Source organism: Oryza brachyantha, chromosome 11 (genome assembly GCF_000231095.2).
Source record: "Oryza brachyantha chromosome 11, ObraRS2, whole genome shotgun sequence".
NCBI lineage: Eukaryota > Viridiplantae > Streptophyta > Magnoliopsida > Poales > Poaceae > Oryza > Oryza brachyantha.
In genome coordinates this window covers 12915035-12941562 of record NC_023173.2, presented here as the reverse complement: position 1 = coordinate 12941562, position 26528 = coordinate 12915035, and the positions used below count along the sequence as shown (strand labels likewise).

The following is a 26528-nucleotide window of genomic DNA, read 5'->3' as shown; positions in this document are numbered from 1 at the left end:
TTTGGCAAAACATGATTTTTCACTATATATGTTCTTTTTTTTTCTTTTTCTGGTGAGTGATTAGGACCTAATCAGAGTACACATGTGCTTTGCAGAGATAGGTACAGCCCATGGCCAACAAGAGCCACACATTTGGAGGCCAAGAGGGACATACCAGCTACCACCAAACCCCTGCCTATGCATGCAGCATGTCCCTCTATCAGTATTATCATTACCATCTTTGGTTGCTTACTCTTCTACCTAATCATATTCAGTATCAACTTAAGCTTAGGTCCTACTCTTCGTAACGTAAGACTTTCTAGTATTATCTAGATTCATGTCGATACTAATGAATCTAGACATATATATATATATATATATAAATTATATACATTCATCAATTAATGAATTTAGTCAAGACTATAAAGTCTTACAGTATGAAACGGAAACGGAGGCAGTAATACAGTGTCTCTCTAGGAGCTGGCACAGGATCTAATCTCGGCCAAACGATCAGATATAGACGGTATTGATAGAGTATTTTAGAAGATGCCATGGGAAATGAACAGATGGGAAAACAACTTATAAGTAAAACTTTTAAATATGTATATTATATTAAAATAAAGCCAATGTTTAATTATATTACGGGAGACAGACATAAAATCAACTCTAAAATTAGAAAATTGGTCATAGCTGATAAGCCCACAAGTAGACAGTGTGTTGGCAAATTGAGAGACTATCACCCTCGTCTTTTCATTTCTGTTTATGCTTATAATACAGAATCTAAATTTTTAACGTTCAATTTGGAATTATTTTTTTGGGTTTTTCATCATAGTGTAATTTGAGCCTTTGCTTTTTTTATCACTAAAAATATGTATATAAAAATTTTATTTACAACGTTCTTTTAGAGATGAATCTGAACAACTAGAGCTTTTAGTTTCACCCTCATAAGTTGGTTTGGAATTACATCATTGTATAGAACAAAACACATGCTAATATTGTTCACACCCGCCGTGTGCTGCGGAGGATATGTGTCTGCTTTCACATGTCACTCCGATCGTTCTCTGAATCCTTCCAATCTTCGAAAATGCCGTGAAAAAACTACTGCTACCTCCGTTTTATAACGTAAGATGTTTGACTACTTTAGTTGCATCGTTTGATCATTCGTCTTATTCAAAAATTTAGTGCAAATATAAAAAATGACAAGCCGTGTGTAAAGTTATTTTGATAAAAAAGTAAGCCACAAGAAAAATAAATGATATTTCCATAATTTTTTAAATAAGACGAAACGATCAAACATTACAACAAAAAAGTCAAACATCTTATATTATAAAACAGAGGAGTAGTCCAATAGTGTCGGCTGTGTTCAGAAAAACATCACATCGGATCTATGATCACACATTTAAAGTGTTAAACATATTTTAATTACAAAACAAATTTCAGATTCCGCCTGAAAACCACGAGACGAATCTTTTGAGCCTAATTAATCCGTCATTAGCACATATTGGTTACTGTAACACTTATGGTTAATCATGTACTAATTAGGCTTAAAAGATTAATTCGTCTTATGATTTTCCTCATAACTGTGTAATTAGTTTTAATGTTCATGTACATTTAATACTTTATTTAGGTGTCCAAAGATTCGATGTGATATTTTTGGAAAAAGTTTTTGGCAACTAAACATGGCCTGAATTGTGGCGTTGACGCATTGGTATCTGAATGTGGGGAGTTTGTCTCTTCCAAAGTTATAAGACTTTCTGATTTGGACTGGATTTATTTTTTATGATAATAAATTTAGGTATATATATAATTATATACATTGATATATGGATAAATCTAGATAAATCTAAAAAGTTTTATAATATAAAACGGAGAGAGAGCACTTATGTAGGTTGTACCTGCTAGCTGAAAGTGAGACCATGACAGTGATCTTGTTGTGCCATGTAGTACGTCAATATATGCTAATTAAGCTGTCAAAATTTCTTGGCGTCAGTTGATACCTGAGATGGAGGATCCGCTTTCTTAGGTAGCTAGGAATGGGGTAAATGAGTGAAGTGAAAAACTTACAATCCGTTCCAAAATATATATTTTTTTTAGAATTCAAAATTCGTACTATAATACAAGCATTTGTCCGCTGATTCTCATGATTTAATTAATTCAATGATTTTGGAGACAATAAAATGCGTAGAAATGGAGTATAATCAATTGAAAATTCTAAAATTGACTAAAAGGGAAATTTTAAATATCTTCTTAGTCCATGCTAAACAATCTATTAATCTTATATTTTAAAATTGAGGTAGTATAAAAAGACATGCATCCGACCTGCATCCTAAATGTTTGACGCCATTGACTTTTTCACGCGTTTGACCATTCCTCTTATTCAAAAAAATTTACATAATTATTAATTATTTTTATATCATTTCATTGTTAAGTATACTTTTATACATATATACAGCTTGACATATTTTTTTAAAAAAATTAAATAAAACGGATGGTCAAATATATATAAAAAAATCAATGACGTCAATATTTAGAGACGGAGTGAGTATATCTCTAGAAATATTGGTGATCAGATGGAAGCTGTTTCACGTGCACAAATCTTGATGCGCTCCAAGGGAAATTATTTAGGATCAATCCAGGTACGTGCATCGATAATTAATATTATTGCAGGTAAGTATGCACTTCATTAAAAATAGAGAGAATATGCTCCGTACGAGCGAGTTTATCGTAGTTCAATATTTTAGCATTGACGTTGCTACTTTCTATAATATAACAATAAGTTTATCATTTATTTTATAATGCTATTGGTCCATTGATTCCTTTTTAAAAGACCCAAAATTCCCATATGTACGTACAAGGTTAATGATTAATTTATATATTTCGATGTTTTTAAAAAATATGGATTATTTTACATAGGCTCCTTGCATGGCATAGAAGTTTATGTATATACTCCAATATTTTTTTCTAAGAAGTACATAATATGTTGCATAGAATGTATAATTATTTTACAAACAAAAAAAATACAAAAATCTTGAAACTTATACACAAACTTCCACGTGTAAAGAGACTAAGCACACAATGCCATAATTTTGTGAAACTTCTAAGGGTATAAATCAATCCTTAACTATTTAACTATATAAGGGTATTTTGGGTATATTAGTAAAACGTTCTTGGTCCAATAGCATTTTGTAGAACAATCATTAAACTCAATAACATGTCATACAAAGTGATGATGCTGATGACAAATAGTTGAATTGGGATGAACTCAGTGGTAGAATCGCTTATCTCTGAAAAAATAATAAAGGATATTTGGGAAATTTTTAGAACAGATTTTTAAAGCTTCAAAACTTTTACCAATATCAGGGCAAAATGGGAACCTATGCTTAATTAATTTTTTTTCATACCACTTTAACCCATGTAAGTTTCTTTTCCGCACTAGGTTTTTCCAGCTTTCACTATCGTTTTCCCCACACACACTTCCCAAACTGCTACGTTGAAACGTTGCTTTAAAAAATCATATTAATCTAGTTTTAAATTTTTAGCTTACTTAATTAACAAATCGTTTATGAGCCGCACACTTTTACGTGCAAATGGGAAATTATACCAACACCTACCTCTACCTGTAAACACACCGAATACTGAAAATGGCTCACTTTAGTTTTACAAAATTCTCCTCATATAAATTTAAACTAAAATTTAGCGGGCTGGCAATAGATAGAACTATACCATATATCTCAACATTTTTATACATACTTTAAGCACTATTTTTATAGGTTGGAAACAAGAAAGATATATATATTCAGTGATTTAAAAAGCTGACTTTGAAAATCAACGCACGATGAAAAAACTCTGAAATCAGCCGGAAATTAAGTTTTAAATATCAAATTTTGGCTGCGGCTTAAAAGTAAACATATTACGACAGTACGTGATCAGCATTCTGCAGGGTACAAAACGTGAGTGAATATAATATAGCTCGACACACAGTTCCATCACTGACTACATTGATTCATCGCATGCGTGCATTCCGATCACCGATCCGATCTCAGATAGTCGGTCGTGCTTTGGATACTTGTTTAGATCAGGTTGTCATATCAAATGTTTAGACGTTAATTAAAAATATTAAATATAGATTAATAACAAAATTAATTTTATGAATAAATGCTATTTTACTAAGGCTATTTTACTAGATAAAATTTTTAAGTCTAATTAATTCATGATTAGAAAATATTACCTTAGCATCACATTCGCTAATCATGAACTAATTAGGCTCAATAGATTCGTCTCGTGAAATAGTACAAAATATGAGATGAGTTTTATTAATAATTTATATTTAATACCTCTAATTAGTGTCAAATATTTAATGTGACAATGACTTTAAAAAAGCCTAGGGGATCCAAACGGGTCTTAGTTTTTTAGTTTAACTCCACTAATTAAAGCCAAGCACGCACGCTTCCAAACATCGATCTGACCCCAATATCCTCGTGATACCTTATTTATTTCCGATTCTGACCCAAAAAAAAACTGTCATCGCTGACAGCCAAATTTTTTTCGATCTGTAGCTAATTTGTTTAGTGGAGCGTCTAATCACTTTTTTTTCTCAAAGGTTTTTGGTTTATCTAGAGCGAGTAAAATATTTTACATGCCGCATACATCAAACTTCTGCTTACGTGAAGAGGATAGTATACAAGAACAAAACAAAATCATCTATAACACGAGATTCAAGAAGCTATATTAAAGGCCCGTTTTGTTTCTGAAAAGTTTTTTCAAAAACATCGAATCTTTACAAATCTAAATAGAGCATTACATATTGATGAAAATAAAAACTAATTACATAGTTATGGGAGAAATTGTGTGACGAATATTTTGAGCCTAATTAGTGCGTGATTAGTCATAAGTGCTACAGTAACCTATATGTGCTAATAGCGGATTAGTTATGCTCAAAAGATTCGTCTCGCGGTTTTCAGGCGAGCCGTGAAATTCGTTTTTTATTCGTGCCTGAAAACCCCTTCCAACATTCTATCGAATATCCGACGTGACCCTTCTTCTTAAAAAAAATTTTGAAATCTAAATAGGGTCTAAGAGAAGGACACTGTTACCGTACGCCATGTACTGTAGTGGGATTTTATATCCAACTATTGTAATCAATAGTTAGATCGAGTATTAATTTTAGAGCTAGCAGTTGATTAGGGTAGTTCATATTAATGATGGTTTCTATCTTAATTAAATAGCTTGTCACATAAGTAAAATGATGACATTGCAAATTGCAATATAATCAATGAAGAAAGGGAGGAAAAAGCTAAGTTTTCTTTTCACCCAATACACCAAGACCATAAATTTACCATTGGGGAAAAACCATTAGTTTCTTGGGGTTACGTGTTATGGTCACAATTGATGAAATATATAGAGTTAGGAGAGAGAAAGACTCTAAGACACCTCCATTATGAAAAATAATTTCTATATGATTTTTTATACTATGGCAACCGTGTTGGTTTATTGTGACTGCCCTTATTCTACTAAGCTTGTTTGTGCAAATTAACAATAAGCGCCTAATTAAATATGTAACAGTGCATAGAGAATAGAATTAATTAATTACCACGACATGATTAGCCAATTAGCTAAACTATTGTTGACACTTTTGTCAATTGTCGATTACTTTTAGAGATGGTACAGCCGGGTTCAAAGAAATTCGGGAACGCTTTGTTTCATTTGAATTTGAAATGCACACGTTCCCAGAAAAGTATAATATCACGATGAAATAAAGTACAAAAAAAGTGGAACAGTGATTGTGTATATAATATATATATATATATACCCCACCTTTCTCACAGGCCAAATCTCTGTGGAATAACTATCCTGTACCTCTATGAAATAACTATTGTGCAACTCTATAGAATAACTATCTTATACCCCTCTCAAAGCCCAAACCCACCTCGCACCTTCTTTCATTTCGTCCTAGTCACAATCTGGTCAAAGTGCTCCTCTGGTGGTCAAATCCGCCCGTTGACTTCCCCCTTAGCCCACCTTTTTCCACTTTCACTAGTCCGAAACAGTCCGGTAACACGAAAGCTAAAATATAATAACATGGCAGCTAATTTTAAGTAACAACATCAAAATACAATCATGACATATCTAGTTGTCTAAATCATTTTTTAAGCATTGTGCTGAAACGGTTTTAAAAATAACATAGTACATGAGAGATATTGCTTTCTAAAGATTGGAAATACAATCTTTTAGTTCTTCACATTTGTTACTGTGGCACTACGTGTTATTGCATTTTTATTATGATTTTAGTTCAAAATTGTAATAACTTGTAAGTTTTGCAGTACCATGTGGTACAAGAAAATAGATTATTAGCAAAGAACCATGCTTATTGTAAGACTTTCTAACTCGTTCTAATTCATCCATAAATCAATGTCTTGTACATGTAACCAGAATTATTAGGATCCATAGAAATTTTAAATAAGGCTATAAAATTTTAAAACGTAAAACGGAGTGCCTATGGTAAAAAAAAACTTAATACAAGTACAACCTTGGTGGTAATATCAGCGGTGAATACAAAAATCTTAACTTGATGCCTGTTGAAAAAAGAGTTAGGGCCTAATTATTTTTCTTCCATGAATGTGTACAAGGCCAATCACAGTATAAAGGGATCAAGTTTATGCAGCTAAATCTGTTGTATTTAACATGATGCACTAAAAGATATGTATGTTGTGTGATAATACTGTGGTGTGTGCACATATATCTTCCTTGCAATATAAAACTTCACGGAGCACTATGTCTCAAAATAGGTAAATTTATTTTAAAACAAAGGTAGAACTTATAATTTTTCAAGCCACTATTGATGGACACTGAAACCTCTCTAAACAATGACACCAAGTAAGAAGAGCATTTATAAAGTATACTAATATAGACAACTCTCCTCAGAAACCGCCTGAAAAAATGGTAACCATAAACATCTCCTTAGGACACGTACAAATACGATTATTAGTTGACTCTCGCCATTCCAACGTGAGCAAATATCATGACATGGAAGAAAGAGAATGGAGGAAAGAGAAAAATTGTTTGTTATGCATGACAATGGCTTAAAGTCTACTCATAATATTAATTTAAGGGCATTTTGTTGCATGAGTAGATAAAAAGGGAAGAAGAGTAATAAAAGACAGTATGTTATATTAATAAAGAGATCATGCATGAGTCTACCTTTCTCGATATTCTTATAAAATAAGTTAGTGTTGCTGATGGGGATAAGGGAAGAGACAGTCGTAGGCTCTAACTTTGAACATATGCCCTTAGCAGGGACATATGCACAAAGCTATTTTGGTGTGTTGTATTCCAAAGAAGCCACCTAAACTAATTGTTTTCATAATTGTGATCCTAAGATGCCCACTGGGAAATTGATGTCTTTTTTAGTGTGGTTTCTCTTTTGCGTCGCCTGTGGAGTTTAGGTGGAATGGGCCCATGAAAATCATTTTCTTAATTTGTGTTAGGGCATGTTTGTTTTGGAGGAAAAAAATACAGTATGGGATTCCTAAGAATTGAATTCCTTAGAAACTCATCCGGTTTGTATGAATTAAATATAAGAAAACTAAATAAAATTTTCTATCCACTCAAAACCTCTTGAAAATCCAAATGTATTCATGTGAGTATTCATTCCCAGGGTTCATGAAACTGCGGTTACCACTACGGTAACCATGACCTCCACTGAGGTTCGGTAACGATATGACTACAGTAGGACCAACAAATTTGAGGCGAATTAAAAATTTTGATGAAATTTAGTAAAAAAAATATATGTGATAGAGATTGATTTATAGTATAGTTTTGTATGAGAAATAGATGAAACATTGTATTTCCTGACTATTTCAAAATCATTGGTGAAAAATGGTAACAAAAAAGGGAAAAATGAAATCGTTCATTTGAAGGCCTGTCAGGGCCCAAGAGGAGTGGGAGATCAAAATATTTCGTATTGTATAGTAGACACTACTAAATTTGAACTATTGCTTCCTATTATGTTATGGACTGTGTCATGGACACTCTCTTTACACTATGGTCTGTAGAGTACAGAGACTAGCTTATTTATACCCTATGGTCTATGGAGTATGGACACTAGCTTATTTATGATCCTTTCTATTATTTATGGTGTGAAATGTGTTTGGAATATCACTTGTATTGTGTAATAATTGTGACGGATCATTTGTTATGTAAATAGTTGTTACAATGCCACAAATTTAGTTAAGATCATGCTGAATTTTTGTTTTTTTTCCAAAAACATGTCCTACCTCTTAGAATTAAAGCTATCTACTATTTCCTATTTTTCTTAGAATTTTACATACTTTTTCAGATCTTTTTTAACAATTTTCTATCTGCAGATCATGGTTGAGGTGGTTTTCAGCTCAAACCGTGCAGTTTTGACCTCAAATTGCGCAGTTTTGATCGACAAAGCCACGGTTACCGTGGTTTTGAATTCAAAAATTTGAAATTACGGCAGCATCAACGGTTTCCGTGCAGTAACTGCGCCTCCACTACATCACGGTCGGAGGTCATTCTGCGGTTTTGTGAACCTTGTTCATTCCTATTCCTCAACCATTCATATTCCTATAAGTTGAAATTACTCCTAACCGAAGAGACCTTTAATGGATAAACTTTCTTGGAATATAAAAAAAATCTGAATTAGTCCCCTCAACTATTGCAACGGTATGATTTTCCTACATGAAATAAAAAACACACCCTGGAATTTTAGATCAAACATATCACACCCCTAACTCAATCCAGAGTAGTTTTGGTCCCACGTGACACACACATGGCAGCGTAGTCAACGAAAAAACAAATATAATTTATAGAGACCATATGCATGTCAGGTTTTTCTCTACTTCTGAACTCTCCTCGACACATTGTTCCCTTTGCTTGCTTGGGTGCTCCCTCACTATCTCCGACCTCCATGTCGGTTGAGTCCTTTCTAACTCCCTCTATGCTAGTTTGGCAGTCATCTCTCTGGTGAAGACTATAACTAGAGCGACCTCAAGCTCTAGTGCAGAGGAAAGAGTGACTGTGAGGTCCGACGCCTCACTCGCTAGTACTAAGAGGAAAGATGGATTGTGGAACCAGGATCACCACCCCTACCTTCTTTGCACGTAGATTACACTAGCGGCGATAGGGGTGGGATCAACTAGAAAAGTTGGACGAGGACACCCCTCCTGCTAAGGAAGCTATGGTCTTCATCGTCTTTCTTGATCACTATGACCTAAGATGTTGCCTAGGGTGGGGAACGAGTGTGATCCATCATCTTTCTCCTCCAGCTTATAATGCCACCTTCTTTCTCGTCTTTGACACCTGGTCTTTTGCTTGAGAAGGACCAACGATAATGCTTTTGATCTATTAGGGCGGTGGCAGAGTGAAAGGACAATAAAGGTGGCAGCGGTTTATGAAAGGGAACAAAAGGGTAGAAGAAAATAAAATAATATAACTAAAGATCTGACATGTGGGCCCACCATTTCTAAAAAATGTGCTGGTGATTGGACTGTTACATGTGTACCGTGTATGACCAAAACTGCTCTAGAGTGAGTTAGTGGGGTAATTAGTTTGGTTCGATAAGTTTGATATGTGGAATGTCTATTATTTAAGCTCAATGGGTAATTTAAACTACTACCCTAGGTTATAGGGTAATTCGGACTTTCTTTTTCCCTTTGAGTTCGCAGAAATTAACGCTATCTTGTACAGTCATCATGAGGTGGCGAGGACGGAAGCATCCACCAACCCTAGCTCAAACAAAATCTTGAGCGAAAATGTAATGTCACGAGAAAGCTTTTCTGGTGCAACGTTTCGGCTTCTTTTCTTGACACAAAATGCAAAATTTAATTCCTTGCCATCAAACAAAGACAGGGCTACTTTCTTATCGTAATAAATTTGTGTGGAGCTCGTCTAATTTGTGCGGACGCAAATTAAATTCCAGCAGGAAGGCGTGTTCGTTTTGGTTAGTTTTGGGTAAGTCATCGAAAAGTACATGATTAATTATTTATTAATTATAAAAAATAAAAAATAGATAAATATGATATTTTAAAGCAAAATTCCTATATTTAAAAACACACCGTTTAGCCGTTAGAAAAACGAGCACGTGAAAAACGAGAAAATTTAGATATGTAGAAGGGACAGCCTAAGACCAATCTCAATGCATATTTCAAGAGGGTGTCATGCACGTTAAATAGGATGCCACATTAGTAAATTAAATTGCTGACTTAGCAGGACCATTAAATGAGAAAGTTTCATAAGATGAGAGAGTAGTTCATCCACATAAAATTTATCACGTAGTTTACGGTATAGTTTACGGTATACCATGAAACATGAAACTATGCATCGTTGCCTAAGTACGGCTGAATAGTGCACAGAAATTGCGTCGGCATTGCTAGCTGTCCAGTGCACTGAATCCCACTGATCCATATGTCTGATCAGACATTAGGTTATGTGTCATTCTGCATTGGCAATTTGCTTGGAAATTGCACGCGCCTGAGATGGATGGATGGACATCGATCGATCGATCGATGGAGATCGAGATCGAGATGATGCCGTGTTTGTCATCAGCTGCTTCTGTGCCTATCGTTCCTTTCATCGCACCAACCCCCGGGTGGATCCTTTCCATCTTCATTCTTCAATATTGTTTCAGACAAAAGCAAAAAAAAAAAAGAAAAAAAAGAAAAATTCCGTCGGACTCAAATTCAGACTTTTTAGTAGTTGACATCTTATTATGCCAACAGTTTACCTATCTGTCACTCCACTTGGAGTAGTACGGAGGAGTACTCAGGCCGCGTGTTCTTTTCATGAGTTTTCCCAAAGTTTACTCACTTTTCACACGCATGCTTTCCAACCTATTAAGCAGCATATTTTTTATTAAGATTTTATTTAGAAAATTTGTTTAAAAAATCGTATCAATCTATTTTTTTAAGTTTTTATAGTTTAAAATTAATTAATCGTATACTAATCCATTGCTACGTTTTTCGCACGGTTACTAACCAACACGGCCTCACCCCGTCTCGGAATATAACTACTTATGTGATTTAAATTTATCTCAAAATACAACTGTCTCTCTGTGTCTTCATCTCATCCAATAATAGTTTTCTTTATTTAATTTATTCATCTACATTTTTATCCAATCAATCATAAATTTAGAGTTGTTTCTGTGGCTATTATATTGTCTACTTCTGTGCCTATCCTTCTTTTGGTTTTTGCTTATCCTTATAACCCAAAATTTAAATTATGAATCTTCAATTTAGAGCTGATTTTTGAGGTTTTTTCATTATAGTATATTTTCCAACTTTAGCTTTTAGTCCACTATGATCACATATTTAAAAGTTTTAATTAACTGTAAATTATTTTCTATTTGGAAATATGATGTTTATCCTTTTCCATAAAAAGCCAAAAAAATTCTGTAATTTGAATGTGTGCTTTCTAGTACCATGTCTTTTGTGAACGAGGGAGTGAGATGTGTTTCGCTCAAACTAAATAATCTTTTGTTACATCACTATCCAAATGCTCAGTTAGGTGGTATGTGCCTTCCAAGATATGTCGTTAAACAACTTTGATGTTGCACTATTTTTGGACAGTTAAGTCACTTCTATTTCATTTAAACAAGAAGCCAATTTACTCAGAAGCCTCCTACTTTTCAATGGATCAGCAGCCACATGCTGCAAGGCTTACACCAAAAAAAATGTGTGTTGTCCAAAACTTTCACACATATAATCGTCAAAGGCAAATTATTTATTACGATATCCACCAATCTTCTCCACAAGATACATTTACATGATGTCCTCACCTGACTGTGTTGTACGTCCAAAATGTCATAAATTTGGATGAGTCCTTAGAGGCTGGCTCATCCCCGTCTTTTCACTTTTGTTTATATTTATATACTAAAATTTAAATTTATAATCTTAAGTTTGGAGTTGATTTTGGATTTACTTGTCAACCATGGCTTTGAGGTCACCAACAACATGTATATAAAAGTTTTATTCGTTATTTATTTCGTATTTGCAAATATATTGTTCGACTTTTAAATGAAAAAGTTAAACAATACATGATCCACCACTCTAGTACATCTGTCTCATAATTAATAACCGTACCCCTCTAGTTAAGGGCAATTTTACCATTTTCCAAAAAGTATCAGAAGCTAACACTGTTTTCTATATAAAATTTGGTATCTCTTAATATCTAATATTAAATACCATGCGGTTCAAATTTTATATAGAAAAAACAGTGGCATGGTACCTCCTCAGGGATGAGAAAAATGCTCTCTAGTTAATCATCTATTTATACTAGATTAACCTTACATGATCCAACACATTCTTACCTAATTGGACACCATCCTTCAGTTAGCTAAAAATCTTAGCACATTTTTTTCTTGCATTCGATTTCTTCTCAATTCAAGTATAAATATAACATATATGATGTATCAATTCTTACCTCACGCTTACACGTAATCAGATATACTCGCTCTGACAAACAAACAGTAGAGGCATAGCCGGACCCACCGGGCCATTCCCAATCACACGCATGCATCCAGGTGGGGGTGTCCGGATCACCTGCATAGCAATGGCAGGATAGCACACCGAGAGGAAAAATGGCATCTTGCTAGACGCAGAACACTGTATCAAAATTACTGTAAACAAAATATAATTGATTTACTGTGCCAAATCACTGTAGCAGATGAATGTGTGGATGTCCACCTGAAAACGAACGGCTAAGAACATACCAATGACACTGTACTGTTCATTTGGTGTCATTAGCATAGCAATAGGAGATGATCCCATTCTTGAGTGGGGCCCACCTGCCAAGTACGACGGGCGAATCGCACCAACCAACCAATCAATGCGCACAAAAACACACACACACAAACATAAATCCTCTTGGCCTAATAAAGCGAAAAGGGAAACGGAGCAAAAGAAAAGGAGCTAAAAATAGCAAAAATAAAGGATACGGATTGCACGCACGGCATGCGCAAAGCTTTCCTGAACAAGCAACCGCTGACCTACCCCCGCTACGTTCAGGGTGCATGCCCCTTTTGGGCAAACGAATGACGATCGCTCGCGTGTGCATTGAGTCATGGAGCCTGCACAATTCCCTCTCTCTTTTTTTTTTGGCAATTTTAGAAAGCAGTTACACTTAAAAATTTAAAATTTTAGCATCTCGAGATATAAATTTTACGCTAAAAAATATAGCATCTCCCGATACTTTCTCAAGGTGGCAAAATATATTCTTTTAGTTTCTTAATCTATAAGGACAAATCTTGACACTGCCAAAGTCACGATACATGTTGTTAGGAAAATTGGCCAGATAACCAAAAAAGCAGATTTAACGTGGAAACCCTTACGGGAAAAAACCACGGGCGTCAACCGGCAATAACCACTATGAGGTAATGATTACAATAGCAGGGGAATACACCGGGCCGTCGCACCCTTCCCGTACAGCTTACAAGGAATATATATAAGGGGAAATCAAGAAGTCCTAATAGTAAAAGGTTGATAAAATCTTATTAGGAAACTAATTGCCATTAAACTTCTCTTGTTAGAAAAATAGACGCATAACCGAGAAGCAGATTTAACGTGGAAACTCTTACGGGAAAAAACCACGGGCGCCAACCGGCAATAATCACTATGAGGTAATGATTACAATAGCATGGGAATACATCGGGTCGTCGCGCCCTTCCCGTGCAGCTTACAAGGGATATATATAAGGGGAAATCAAAGAGTTCTAATAGGAAACTGCTGACAGAATCATATTAGAAAACTAATACAACTCCTACTCTAAGTAGAAAACGGTTAGGAGAAACCTAGTAAGAAACTAGAAATATAATCCAAATATATTACAGATAATAATTCGGATCATCTCTCTAACAATCTCCACCTTGAGACGAATTCTCTTGTAGCATAAAAATTGAAATCACCAGGAACCTCATGTAGATAAATTACCTTGCGGCAAATAGTCTTTTGGACTATAATAAGCACAAACCAAACTTGAGGTCAACGAGAACCTCGCTTGTTTTGAACAGGAGCAGTGAACCATACTGCAAACTCGCAATGGGAATAAAACCCTAAACCCGTTGGTATAAATTGGTACAACCCAACAGAGATGCGAACCAAAATGAAGTATTTGAATCTCCTGATAACTAATTCTACTCCTACTCTAAGCAGAAAACGGTTAGAAGAAACCCAGTAGGAAACTAGTAATATAATCCAAATATATTACAGATAATAATTCGGATCATATCTCTAACACATGTCAAGTTGTAGCACTTCCTCCATGAATTTTATATGACATCGTTGATTTTTGAAATTATGTTCCGTTTGTCTTATTTAAAAATTTTAATCAAATATGCAAAATTATAAGTCATAATTACCGTTCCTATAATAATAAATTAAATTATAACAAAATAATTAATAATTATATAATTTTTTCAATAATACGAATAATCAACCGTAAATATAAAAGTCAACGACATCATATGAAAAATATGGAGGGAGTATCTCGTATATTTTCATAATAATATTAATTACCCGTAAACATGAGCAACAATGTGCTTAGTCTAAGATTAAAACTTAGGTAGGCATGTTTCGACCTAAAGAGCCTAAAAAATTCAGGTGCGCTCAATTAGCAGAGAAGCAGAGATATTGTCAGCATGCTTATTGCAAACGCTAACCCACTTTGAAGTTATCTTATTAGGAACAGTACTCATTGACCAGAAATAAAAATGGGATATGTAATTTATATTTGTAAATTAATTAATCGATAGAAGTTACCTTCCATGTGTGTTAAATATAGCACAAACTATAGACCCCCACCCCCATACGTTTCTTCATTGTCTCTTCGTAGATGACAATGTACACTATTCATATTTAAACTTTGATCGCTTTGACATATTTGAAAAAAATAATCACGAACATTTAAAATGATACCATATTTATTGTGTTGGTTATCTTTATCATAGGCTAATTATATAAAACCCATATCAAATATGGTTGATCCACTAATTCCTTGGTATTTTATTTGTTGATTAAATGCACATTGATTCTGTTGATGACGTACTCCTTCCGTCCATAGCTAAATGTTGACGCCGTTAACTTTTTTTATACATATTTGACTATTCGTTTTATTAAAAAATTACATAATTATTAATTATTTTTATATCATTTCATTTCTTGTTAAATATACTTTTATGTATATATATAGCTTTACATATTTTTAATAAAATTAACTAAGACAAATAATTAAACGTATATAAAAAATAAATGACGTTAAATATTTAGGTACTTAGGCGCGAGGCGGTATATATCTGCAAAAAGTTTTCGCCGGCGACAACTACATCATGTGGCGTCATTCCTTTTGTTGGGGAGTTGACTTCACACTAACCATTGTATAGTTTAAAGTGGACCACTAAGAGTAGAGCTCTGATGCTAATCAACAATATTTTTTTCTCATGGAAACTTGGAAAAAGTGTAGGACATTATCCACAGAGATGACAAATCAACTACTTCCTCACTGAATCCCCAAATTGCTGTGTGGCACTAAATCCAGGCACGCAATCAAGATAACTAGCTTTTTCTTGTTAGGTTTATGAGATTATATTTTTTAAATACTTTGGTGAAAGGTATCTTGGGGCATGCAATGTGCTACCAAATTAATAATGCCAAGCACTTAACTTCACCAACCACAATTTGATCCAATCCAAAGTCCCTAAAAGTTTAAGATATGATCGATAAACTTTCCAACTCCCAACCTACGAACAAGAATCTCTCAGAAGAACAACGGAAAATATTGGTATTTTTTCTTGAATCTTCAACGTAAATTAGATTAACAGTAGCGTAGCGTGTGACTAGCGTGCAGGATTTAATTAAGTTGGTGATGATTAATCTTGGCCTCTAGTTAGCTGCACAGGTACAACTTTTTTCGCCACCTTTGCCGTGACAGGTCACACACTCGTGTGGATAAACGCACTTGCGCAATATACACAACTACTAGTACTATGTACTCTCTCATGGTTTTTTTTTTATCTGAAGTTGTTAGGTTTTGGGTCTATATTTGACCATTTATTTTATTAAAAAAATTATATGATAATTTATTTTATAAGTATTTGATTTATTATTAAAGAAATTTAAAGAATGAATTAATTTTGTATATTTACATTATTTGATTTATTACGTCAAGTCAATATATAGCGTCAAATGAAAAAAAACAAAAAGGACTAGTGTATTTTGCGTAGGCGTTTTTTTTCGATCACACGGGAGATGCATACACACATGGAACTAAGTAAACTCAACACCTCACCATATATATGTGTTAGGAAATTATTTACATAGACATATACCCCTCTGTTCAAAAATAAATCAATTTTTTAGTTTTTAGATACAATATTTAACTATTCGTCTTATTTAAAAAATTACCAATGATCAAACGCTCGACATGGAAAACCGAAAGATTGTCTCTTTTAGGGACGAAGGGAGTAGTTAATACCAGTCGACATTAGTATTCAAATATATATATGACTACACGCCACACCACGCTAGCTGATCACACATAGCACTGAACCCTTGTGAAGAATGCATGGTTAATGACGTGATCAAGCCATCATGGTATTAAGAAAATGAACCGATCAAGTACATTAATTAGGTCACGAGTCAATTCTTTTTACCATTGTGTGTGCCAATTATTAGGTATGGTGCCATGCTCCCCGGAAACATGGTTTTCATCAGGCCCAAGTTGCGTCAGAAAAAGAACAATTGATCGATCAGTTTTAATCAGGTGCTTCAACATTCAGTGGGAAGTTTGGTTACAGGACGTGTAGTCTAATCTTCTGCACTTGATTTGATATTTACAAGTATGGAGTTTTTCCATCTTATGGACAAGTTGAAAGTTCAATTTATGAGATCTTGACTTTTCTTTTTTTTTCTTTCTTCTTTTGCTGGGATAATTTTTTAGGAGAAAAATTAATAACACTATCTTTGGTAAAAAAAAGCGATGTTTTCAAGTCAACATATTTAAACTTTGATTGGCAATATTACTCTGAATATTTCAAATTAATTTAAGTTTTAAAAAGGCATCATAACATATTTTGTATTTATTAAACAATTCCAAAATATTAGTAGGTTTTATACTAATAATTAGTGATAAAATAAGTGTCCATCTGTCAACCTGATTGTCCAAAATGTGTACCAGGACCTGGCTGACGACAGCCTAATATAGCCCTAACTGAAGGAGAAAATTAAGGAGAAACATGCTTTCGGCTTGTGATTATCCAACATGCTTTCGGCTTGATGGAGCCAAAATAGCACGCCGTGAGTGCGTCCTCCACCTGCGGCCCAGCCCGCCGACGGCCGCCGCTCGCCGCCGCCGGTGCCCCAACCACCCGGGAGCTAGAAGCGCATGAGAGAGGAAGAAGAGAGAGGAAGAGAGAAGGCAAGGAAAGGAACAAAAAATAAAACCTGACATGTGGGGCCATTGTAAGTCACATTGGTAAAATCGGGTAAAATAAGTCAATACTGCTGAAAGACGTTTTTTAAACAGTTTATATAAGTTCAGAGATTCACATTTCTGGTACTGTGATTAACGGATCTTAGACAGACTTAGCGGTAAGGATCCTATTGTGAACTTATTCCGCACCAGAAATTGGCAAGTCCATAATGGGCTGGGCTTTTACTCGCTTTTCGTCTATGGTCAGATCAGATGAGAGCACCAAAAGGCTCGCAGGTAAAAAAAGGGCCCATGGGCCAATAATTAAGCCAAGCCTGTGCTGCGCAGCCTGCCGAGTGCTGACATGTACAAATGGGTTGGGTTGGGCTGGCCTGACAGCCTGACTGTTTTGAGTATTTGATGTCTTTGTTTCTTTTCGGAGAAGTCCATTCTGGGTCCCTCATACATAGTCGAGTTTAATTCGCATACCTAAATCGCAAAATTCTGTATATAGCATCCTCCAACTCGTAAAACCAATGCGAATCTAAGCCCTTGAAATCCATGGTAGATGTTTTGGTTGACGCGGTGACTACGTGTCACATTAATGCGGTATCGCCTAATGTGTCACGCATGGAATAATTAACTTTTTCACGCTCTTACATTTGGTCATAACAGATTTGTTATTGGACCCATATGTCATAGATACGTAAGAGGCCACGTGTCATAGACAGTGAGTGACAAATCTATTATCGTTTATTTTTAAGAGTGGCAAAAAGTTAAATGCCCCTATGTATGTATAAAGTGGAGTTTTGGCACATATATTCCCACATCTTAGTAATGTTAACCATCCAGCACTTTTATCTTTTCGTTTTTGCTTATACTTATAAGACAATTTTTTAATTTTTTGGCATTAAATTAGAAGTTGATTTTGGAGTTTTTATCATAGTTTATTTTTCAGTCTATGCTTTTAGATTGCTAAGAACATATATATAAAAGTTTTATTTATATATTGTATTTCATTTACAAATATGTCATTTTTGATATACTTGTCTCTTGACTCATATGTTCCTAATGAAGTTGCTTAATTGGATGATTATTATTTTCTTAATCATGCAAGAACAGATCCAGTGTGGGAGCCCTAGCTAGTCCTACACCATGGATCCTCATACATGGTGATTGGAAGAAGAATGATAGGGAAAAAGAGGGCGAGGAAGAGAGGGCCCAGAGGGAGAAGCTGATAACCCCACACCATCCAAATCCCAATGGACATAGATTTTACGTTTTTAATTTTATTTATTCTGGAGCCAATGGACGATATAATATAATATACATAGTATTACGGCTGAAACCTTAAATGACATAAATGAAACTTGACCTCTACTTGACGGGTATAAATTGTACTTTTTTTCTTTGTTTTCAACTTATGCCCGAGATAATCAGAAGAGACCACATTGAAGTGGTCTATACATCTTTTTTTTTAAAAAAAATGCACAACCACTAAATTCACAAAACTCTGACAAACGAAACTATACTCTTCATGTCTCTACAACTAGATCCGTAGAAGTTACACAGATTTACAGACTCTAAATTAAGCTGTCAACTATGATCATATACACCTCGAGGTGAAACACGCAGAATGTCCTAATCTGGTATCGTTAAAAACGTGTTATGAAAACTGCTCTGTCTCGTTATTGCAAACTGGTTGTATTTTGCCTCCAAGAACACTTGCCCTATGGTTATACTCCCTCCGTTTTTTTTATTTAACGTCGTTGTCTTTTGAGTACACGTTTGACTAGTTGTTCTTTTTAAAAATTATATAATTTTTAATTGTTTTGTTGTGATTTAATTTATTATTAAAGAAACATTAAACATGATTTATAACTTTACATATTTGCATAAAAATAAGACAAACCATCAAACGAAAATCAAAAGTCCACGGTCAAATCAGAGAGAGTATTTTCGTTTCTATAAAGGTAGGTCTCTACATTGATCGATCAGCCTCATTCATGTTTTCGCTTCTGCTTATGCTTATAAAAAGTTTGAATATTCAATCTTAAATTATAAATTGATTTTAGGGTTTTCTATTGTGGTATATTTTTCACCATTTTTAGATAACTACGAACACATACTTAAAAGTTTTATTTACACATTATTTGTTAATGTAAATATGTCACCAAACTATCACATGTGATTTATTTCTCACCATTTTTAGACCACTAAAAACATGTACATAAAAACTTTATTTACACACTATATATTTTAATGTAAATATGTTGCCAATCTATCACTCTCGATACCTTTTATCTTTTTCAGGAAACCGTCCGAGTACGTTATTCCTCTTCTGGCCTGTCTCCACCACAACTCTAGAAGTAATCCGGCGGCGATGGATATGATGACCAATACTTTGAACACGTTTTCTTCTTCATCGTCTTCGTCTTCTTCTTCTGGCTGCTTTAACGGATGAGAAAGAAACATGTTTATCTGTAGGTGATAATTAATGGACCTGCCGTAATTAATTAATCAGCCGCCTCAAACCGTAAGAGGGTCATCACTCGATTTTTTATATGAAAAAAGAAATATTTGTAAATAAAAAATTATATATAAATTATATATATATAACTACTGTACAGCGTTTTGAGCACTACGTAATAAATAGCACGTGACACACCATAACCATAACCAAAGCAGACCCTACACCACCTATTAACAGAGCAACCACCCCATCTTTGCATATTGCAGTTATAGTTTAACTTTTGGATTACTTGTGGGGTGCCTCCGAATAAAGTGAGTTAAGCTTTAACTAATTTCAGTCAAATTTTAACTTACCGAAGCACGAATATAAGTCAGTGAACGTGAGTTAATTTTTAACTCAAGAATATGTTGCACGTATATTGAGTTATTTTTTAACTGACACGCCCACTAGCAAGTACGTATATCACGCTGTTATACTATGCAGCTAGAATTTAACTTATCGAACAATACAACACATGCTAGACATATGAGTTAATTTTTAACTCACGAGTTTTTTGACAGTGGTGGTGGGAGGGAGGTGGGCTGACGTGAAGGTTAGTTGGTTGATCGCTGTGTGATGTGCTACGTTGCTTCGTAGTGAGCAGCGTTTCTATGTCATGGCATGCTGTTTTTATTCAAAATATACATTATAGGTATACATGGAAACGAAAAGACAAGACCTAAAATTACCAAGACTGACTTGGCTACCGTTATATTAGGACGTTCGTATACGTCACCGCGCCCAGGCCGTACGTCCCCAGAACTTGAGATTCGGTGTGTTAAAAAAAAAACAAGGCATTACCTTAAAAGAAACTGACAAACAAAACAATAAAATTCACTTTAGTCTTATATACTCCCTCCATTACAAAATTTCAGCATTTCTAGGATTCAAATTATTGTTTTACAATATAAACCCATTCAAATTTCTTTGTAACTTACCTCCACTTACCCTAGTAACTTCAGTAAATCCATGGTTACTGAAAAACACCAAAACCTCTTTTTTCTTTCCTTTAAATTCGATCTCTTCTAAGGAATATATAAATTGTTATATTTTTGAACTGATACAATTATGTCTGCATTGGACAATAGATCAATATATTGTAAACTGTTCATCTATTTTAACTATGCCTTGCTATGAAACAAAGCAGGAGAGCTGTGCTTGATCGATTACAGCTACAGCTCCAATGAAGATCACTTGTTGACAATAATAGTGGTGGTGATCATATGCCTAAATACTACTACCTCCGTTTCATACTATAACATGTTTGATTTTTTTGCAACGTTTAATCATTCATCTTATTCCAAAATTTTGTACAAATATAAAAAATGACAAATCGTGCTTAAAGTTCTTTTGATAATAAAGTAATTCACAAGCAAAATAAATGATATTTTCATAATTTTTTGAATAAGATAAATGGTCAAACATGGTAAGTAAAATAAATCAAATATCTTACGTTATGAATAAGACGAAGTACGTAGGAAGAACACTTGCTTCTTGGTGCAGAGATTCAGTTTTTCTTACTCACGAAAGAAATATAAAAAAAATATAGTGAAATGGCCATGAGTCTGGGATGCATATTCACATCATCGTCTGAATAGTCATTTAAGATAGCCACGATTATTATCGAACACTTGTTAAAGCGAAGGAGAAAAATCATATATAAATTTATTTTATTTTATAAATAAATCAATGACATTAAATATTTAAAGTAATAAAATCATCTTGGATATATACGAAAACACAACAAATAAATAGATCTAAAGTAGGAAACATGCTATACATGTATGGATGATTCTGAACTGGAGTGTTCATAACATAATCATGCGAGCATTGCGAGCAGTACACATCGACGATGGCACATTACAACCAAAGAGCAAAGACATGTCATGGGGGTGAATAGCAAATAGTTGTACGCACAGTTTCCAAAAACAAACTCCAGATAAATTTAGTGATTTGCAGCCAAAAAAAATGTAAAAGGCAATATAAATATGCCCAAGCATGAGAAACCCATTTTGATGGATCCACAACGTCCCTCGGCTCGACCAATGCACGTGTACATGTATTTCTTTGATTCTCTCACAGATGACTGATAGAATAAGCAAAATGAGATTAAAGTTCATATGCATATTTTGTTTGAGGTGGATGTTTCAGATTTTCTTACGAATTATTTCTTAGGAGGTGGGACAAAAGCTAGAGTTATTTATAGAAAAAGAATTGGAATCACAAAGCATATTAGAATGCTTTTTTAATTGTGATGTACCATTGAAACATTAATTTGGAGCCTAATTTTTTGGACCATGTTCCATATCCATCTTAGAGCACGTATTGCTGATATGGATGAGAGATGATAGGAGAGAATACCTTTGTTTTGCATGCAGTCGGCTGGAGAGACGATTCCTACTGAGAAAAACGCGAGACAGCGGAAATGTAGCATTGTACACGCTTCGTCTCTGCATAGAGCCTGCCAGTGGATGATATGTGCTACGGCGAAAAATATAGAGCGTGGGCGCGGGAAAATCCAGCGGGAGAGCGCGAAAGCGAGGACCAGAATCCGGCGGGAGATCCCCGGCAGCTCGCCCACCTTCCCGAATCCGGCGTCGGCGGTCGGCGGCCTTCATTCCAGTGCTCGGCGACGCGCCCCCTTTGTCCAAATCCAGTGCCCCCCCGGCGTCGTGCTCCTTCCAGTGCTCGGCGGCAGCGACCCCTTTGTCCAGATCCAGTGCCCCCCGGTGCCATGCTCCTGCTAGTGCCTAGCGGCGGCACCCCTTCATCGAGCTCCAACAACAACACCTCCTTCGTCCCGCTCCAGCGGCGGCCGCCGGTCAACTCGCCCCTGCCGGTGTTGCCTCCGTGCTGCATCTGCTGACTACGCTGTTGCATCTTGTTTGCTTGTCTACGCTGCTGCTGACTACTGCTGCATCTGCTGACTGCTGCTGCATCTTGTTTGCTTGTTTGCGCTACTGCCCCGTTGCTGCACTGCTGCTGCATATTGTCTGCTTTTCTCAACTCTCAAACTCTCATCTCTCGGTCCCTCTTGGAGTTTTGGTGACTAAACTACTACTGATCTAAAACTCTAAATCATCCTAAATCTAAATTATGGTACATAGATAAATTGGTTTATCATTTTATCTACTTTGTGACTATGTGTATACATCAAACATAGAAAATATGCAATGACCACATGCACATTGGATCCTTGTTTGCATGCAGAGAATTAATTAGTCTGTAATTATGAAGAGTCAGCTGAAGAGATTATCCTTTGTACGAGAAGTTGTTTATGCTGACTGGCTTAAGATAGAACTCATCGTAGATTCTACCATTGTACATGCCCTTATGTAAATGCAAGCCGAGAAGTCATGGCAATGTATGCATGATCATCTCAAATTTTTCCTTTGCAATGAATTAATTGACCTGACTCAGCCAGGATTCCATGCGTACACACCATCGCTGGTAAATGGGTTCGGCTAATATGCTCTATATATGGCACAACTTGCAAAAAATAAAAGGTTGCATAAAAAAGTATTACAAGAAATGATCATAAAAATGCTATTACCAAAAAAAAAATCCGTGTGCTAGCTGCTGGTGGTCATCCCAAAAGATTGTTCCATATTTTTAAAATTTAGTTAATTATACTATTAACCCTGGTGGTTATGATCAGGTCGTGGTCACCTCGTAGTTAATTAAGCAAGTTTTTTTAAAAAAAGTCCACGCATATTTATTATGTCTAGACACGTACTTTACGTGCTTAGACAACACTGGCCAATTGCACACTTGTGTTCAATGCAAGTATAATTAATAACTAATACTCCCTCCGTTTCATAATGTAAGGTGTATGACTTTTTCACTTATAATGTTTGACTATTTGTCTTATTTAAAAATTATAGAAATATCATTTATTTTGCATATGACTTACTTTATTATAAAAAGAACTTTAAGCATGACTTGTCATTTTTTTATATTTGTACTAAATTTTTGAATAGGACGAATGATTAAATGTTAAACTGAAAAAGTCAAACATCTTATATTATAAAACGGAGGTAGTATACTCATACAGCATTTTCTGTTTGACACCATTAATTTTTATATTTATGTTGACATTTTATCTTATTTATTTATTTATTTATTTTGCAAATAGTTGAATTTATAAATTATTTTCAAAGGTTCTATAGTAATAAGTTAATCCATAAAAATAATTATTAACTATGTAATTTATTTAATAAGACGAGTGGTGTATTCAAAGTCAACTACGTTAGTATTAATTAATTTTAGCCGCCTTGTCTCTCTCTATATAAGCATCATGCCATGCCATCGTCGATATCACCAGCATCGAATTAACAAGAAGAGGAATTTAGTAGAAATAAAGCCAGCCACCTCTCAAGCTACCTTCCTAGCCTGGTACATACCACAAGAACCATGGCGATCGCTAGTGCAGCCAGATGCTGTATTCCGGCCGGCGCCGGCGCCGGCGCCGCCGTTCTCGCCATCGGCACGGCGAACCCGGCGAGCTGCATCCCGCAGGAGGAGTATGCCGGCTGGTACTTCCGCGTCACCGGCGGCGACCACCTCACCGGCCTCAAGGCCAAGATGGAGAGGATCTGTATGTTGAGAAATATATTTGATGTATTTTTAGCCCATTTATTTAAAGTATTTTTTCATTCATATATTTTTAGTTAATTTTATCACTGGGAAGAAGATGGTTAGTAATTAATTTTGCTTTATGGACAAGCGGTTGGATTTGTACGGAAGATGTTACAGGCATGAATATTAGCTATATATATATATATATATATATATATATATATATATATATATATATATATATATATATGAAACGATACATGTCTTAATGATCAGGATATGATTCCCATATAAAAAAGAATCAGCATGTTCCTTTCAACATTTTCATAAAAGATGACACCATTATCAAAGCAAGTATTTTCAAATTTTTGCATGACTATGCGGTTAAACTTTAAAATCTACTACCAAGTTCATGCATTACAATTTACTACGGGTTTATATAATTAAAATTAAGGATTGGCTCATATAATTAAAGATGGTCTATATGAACTCGTAGAGTTTTTTAAGTAATGGACTGTTTTCTTCTTCTATTTTTCGAACGGGTGTGCGTGCTAAGCACAAAGGGGAGGTTTTTCTTTTCTAGATTTTTGAGTCGATGGTTACGTACGGTTGAGATACTAAATTGAAATATATGCCACTTTTCTATGAAATTCTTTTGTATAATATGAATTATACATGGGTAAAGAAAAGAAAGACAGACAATACCATTAAGGGAAGTAACGTGAACCGTTTTAAATTGTGTGGTATTGTAAGATGAACCTAAAAATAGTTTGAGCAAGTGAGATGGGCATTTTCCTTTACAACATTTTAGTTCAACTTGCAGTTTAATTTGGGGTGGATATATCCAAAACAAATCTCATTTTTAATCAAAATTCTAAAAATTTATCAGAACAATTGAAACACAATCTGTTTCGTCAGTCACTAGCCAATCTCACTAAATTGTTGCATCTTTCACGCAGGTGAGAAATCCAGTATAAAGAAGCGCCATTTCCATCTCACCGAGGAGGTGCTCGCCGAGCACCCGGACTTCGTCGACCGCGCGCTGCCGTCGCTGGACGCCCGCCTCGACATCACCGACACCGCCGTTCCGGAGCTAGCCGCGGCGGCGGCGAGGAAGGCCATCGCGGAGTGGGGCCGCCCGGCCGCGGACATCACCCACCTGGTCGTCGCCACCAGCTCCGGCGGCAAGTTTGTGGGCGCCGACGTCCGCCTGGCCAAGCTCCTCGGCCTTCGCCCCACCGTGCGCCGCACGCTGCTCTACCTCCACGGCTGCTCCGCCGGCTCCGGCGCGCTCCGCGTCGCCAAGGACCAGGCCGAGAGCGTCGCCGGCGCGCGTGTGCTGGTGGCGTGCGCCGACCTCAGCCTCATCGCGTTCCGCGGCCCCGAGGAGGGCTGCCTCGACACGCTCATCCTGCAGGGGCTCTTCGGCGACGGCGCCGGCGCCGTCGTCATCGGCGCCGACCCGGCCAGCCCCGTCGAGCGCCCCATCTTCTACATGGCGTCCGCGTCGCAGACCACCATCCCGGACACCGAGCACGTCGTCACCGGGCAGCTCAGGCAGGGCGGCCTCGACTACCACATCTCCCGCGAGATGCCGGCTCTCGTCGGCGAACACGTCGGCCGCTGCCTCGCCGACGCGCTCGGCGCTCTCGGTCTCGGTCTACACGACGGTGGCTGGAACGGGCTGTTCTGGGCGGTGCACCCCGGCGGGCGCGCGATCCTGGACAGCGTGGAGGCGCGTCTCGCGCTGGCGCCGGAGAAGCTGGCGGCGAGCCGGCGGGTGCTGAGCGAGTTCGGGAACATGACAAGCGCCACGGTGATCTTCGTGCTCGACGAGCTGCGGCGGCCTCGCGGCGAGGAGGAGCGGCGCGGGTGCGAGTGGGGGGTGGCGGTGGCGTTCGGGCCAGGAGTCACCGTGGAGACGATGGTGCTGCGCGCCGTGCACTACTAGTTTAGTTTGGAATCTTGTTATTACTATTCCTGGCCCAATAAACTTTGCCCCATCTTGCTGTATTATACCTAAAGTTCATTCGGACTG

At 36.3% G+C, this 26528-nt stretch overlaps 1 protein-coding gene across 1 annotated transcript; it reads left to right on the top strand.

Annotated features, from left to right (window-relative positions):
- Window positions 1-24325: 24325 nt before the first annotated feature.
- On the top strand, window positions 24326-26441 carry LOC102706796 (bisdemethoxycurcumin synthase-like). Its single transcript, XM_006663428.2, has 2 exons — window positions 24326-24509; window positions 25450-26441. Exons 1-2 carry the CDS (start codon window positions 24326-24328, stop codon window positions 26439-26441), a joined length of 1176 nt encoding a protein of 391 aa, XP_006663491.2.
- Window positions 26442-26528: the final 87 nt, after the last annotated feature.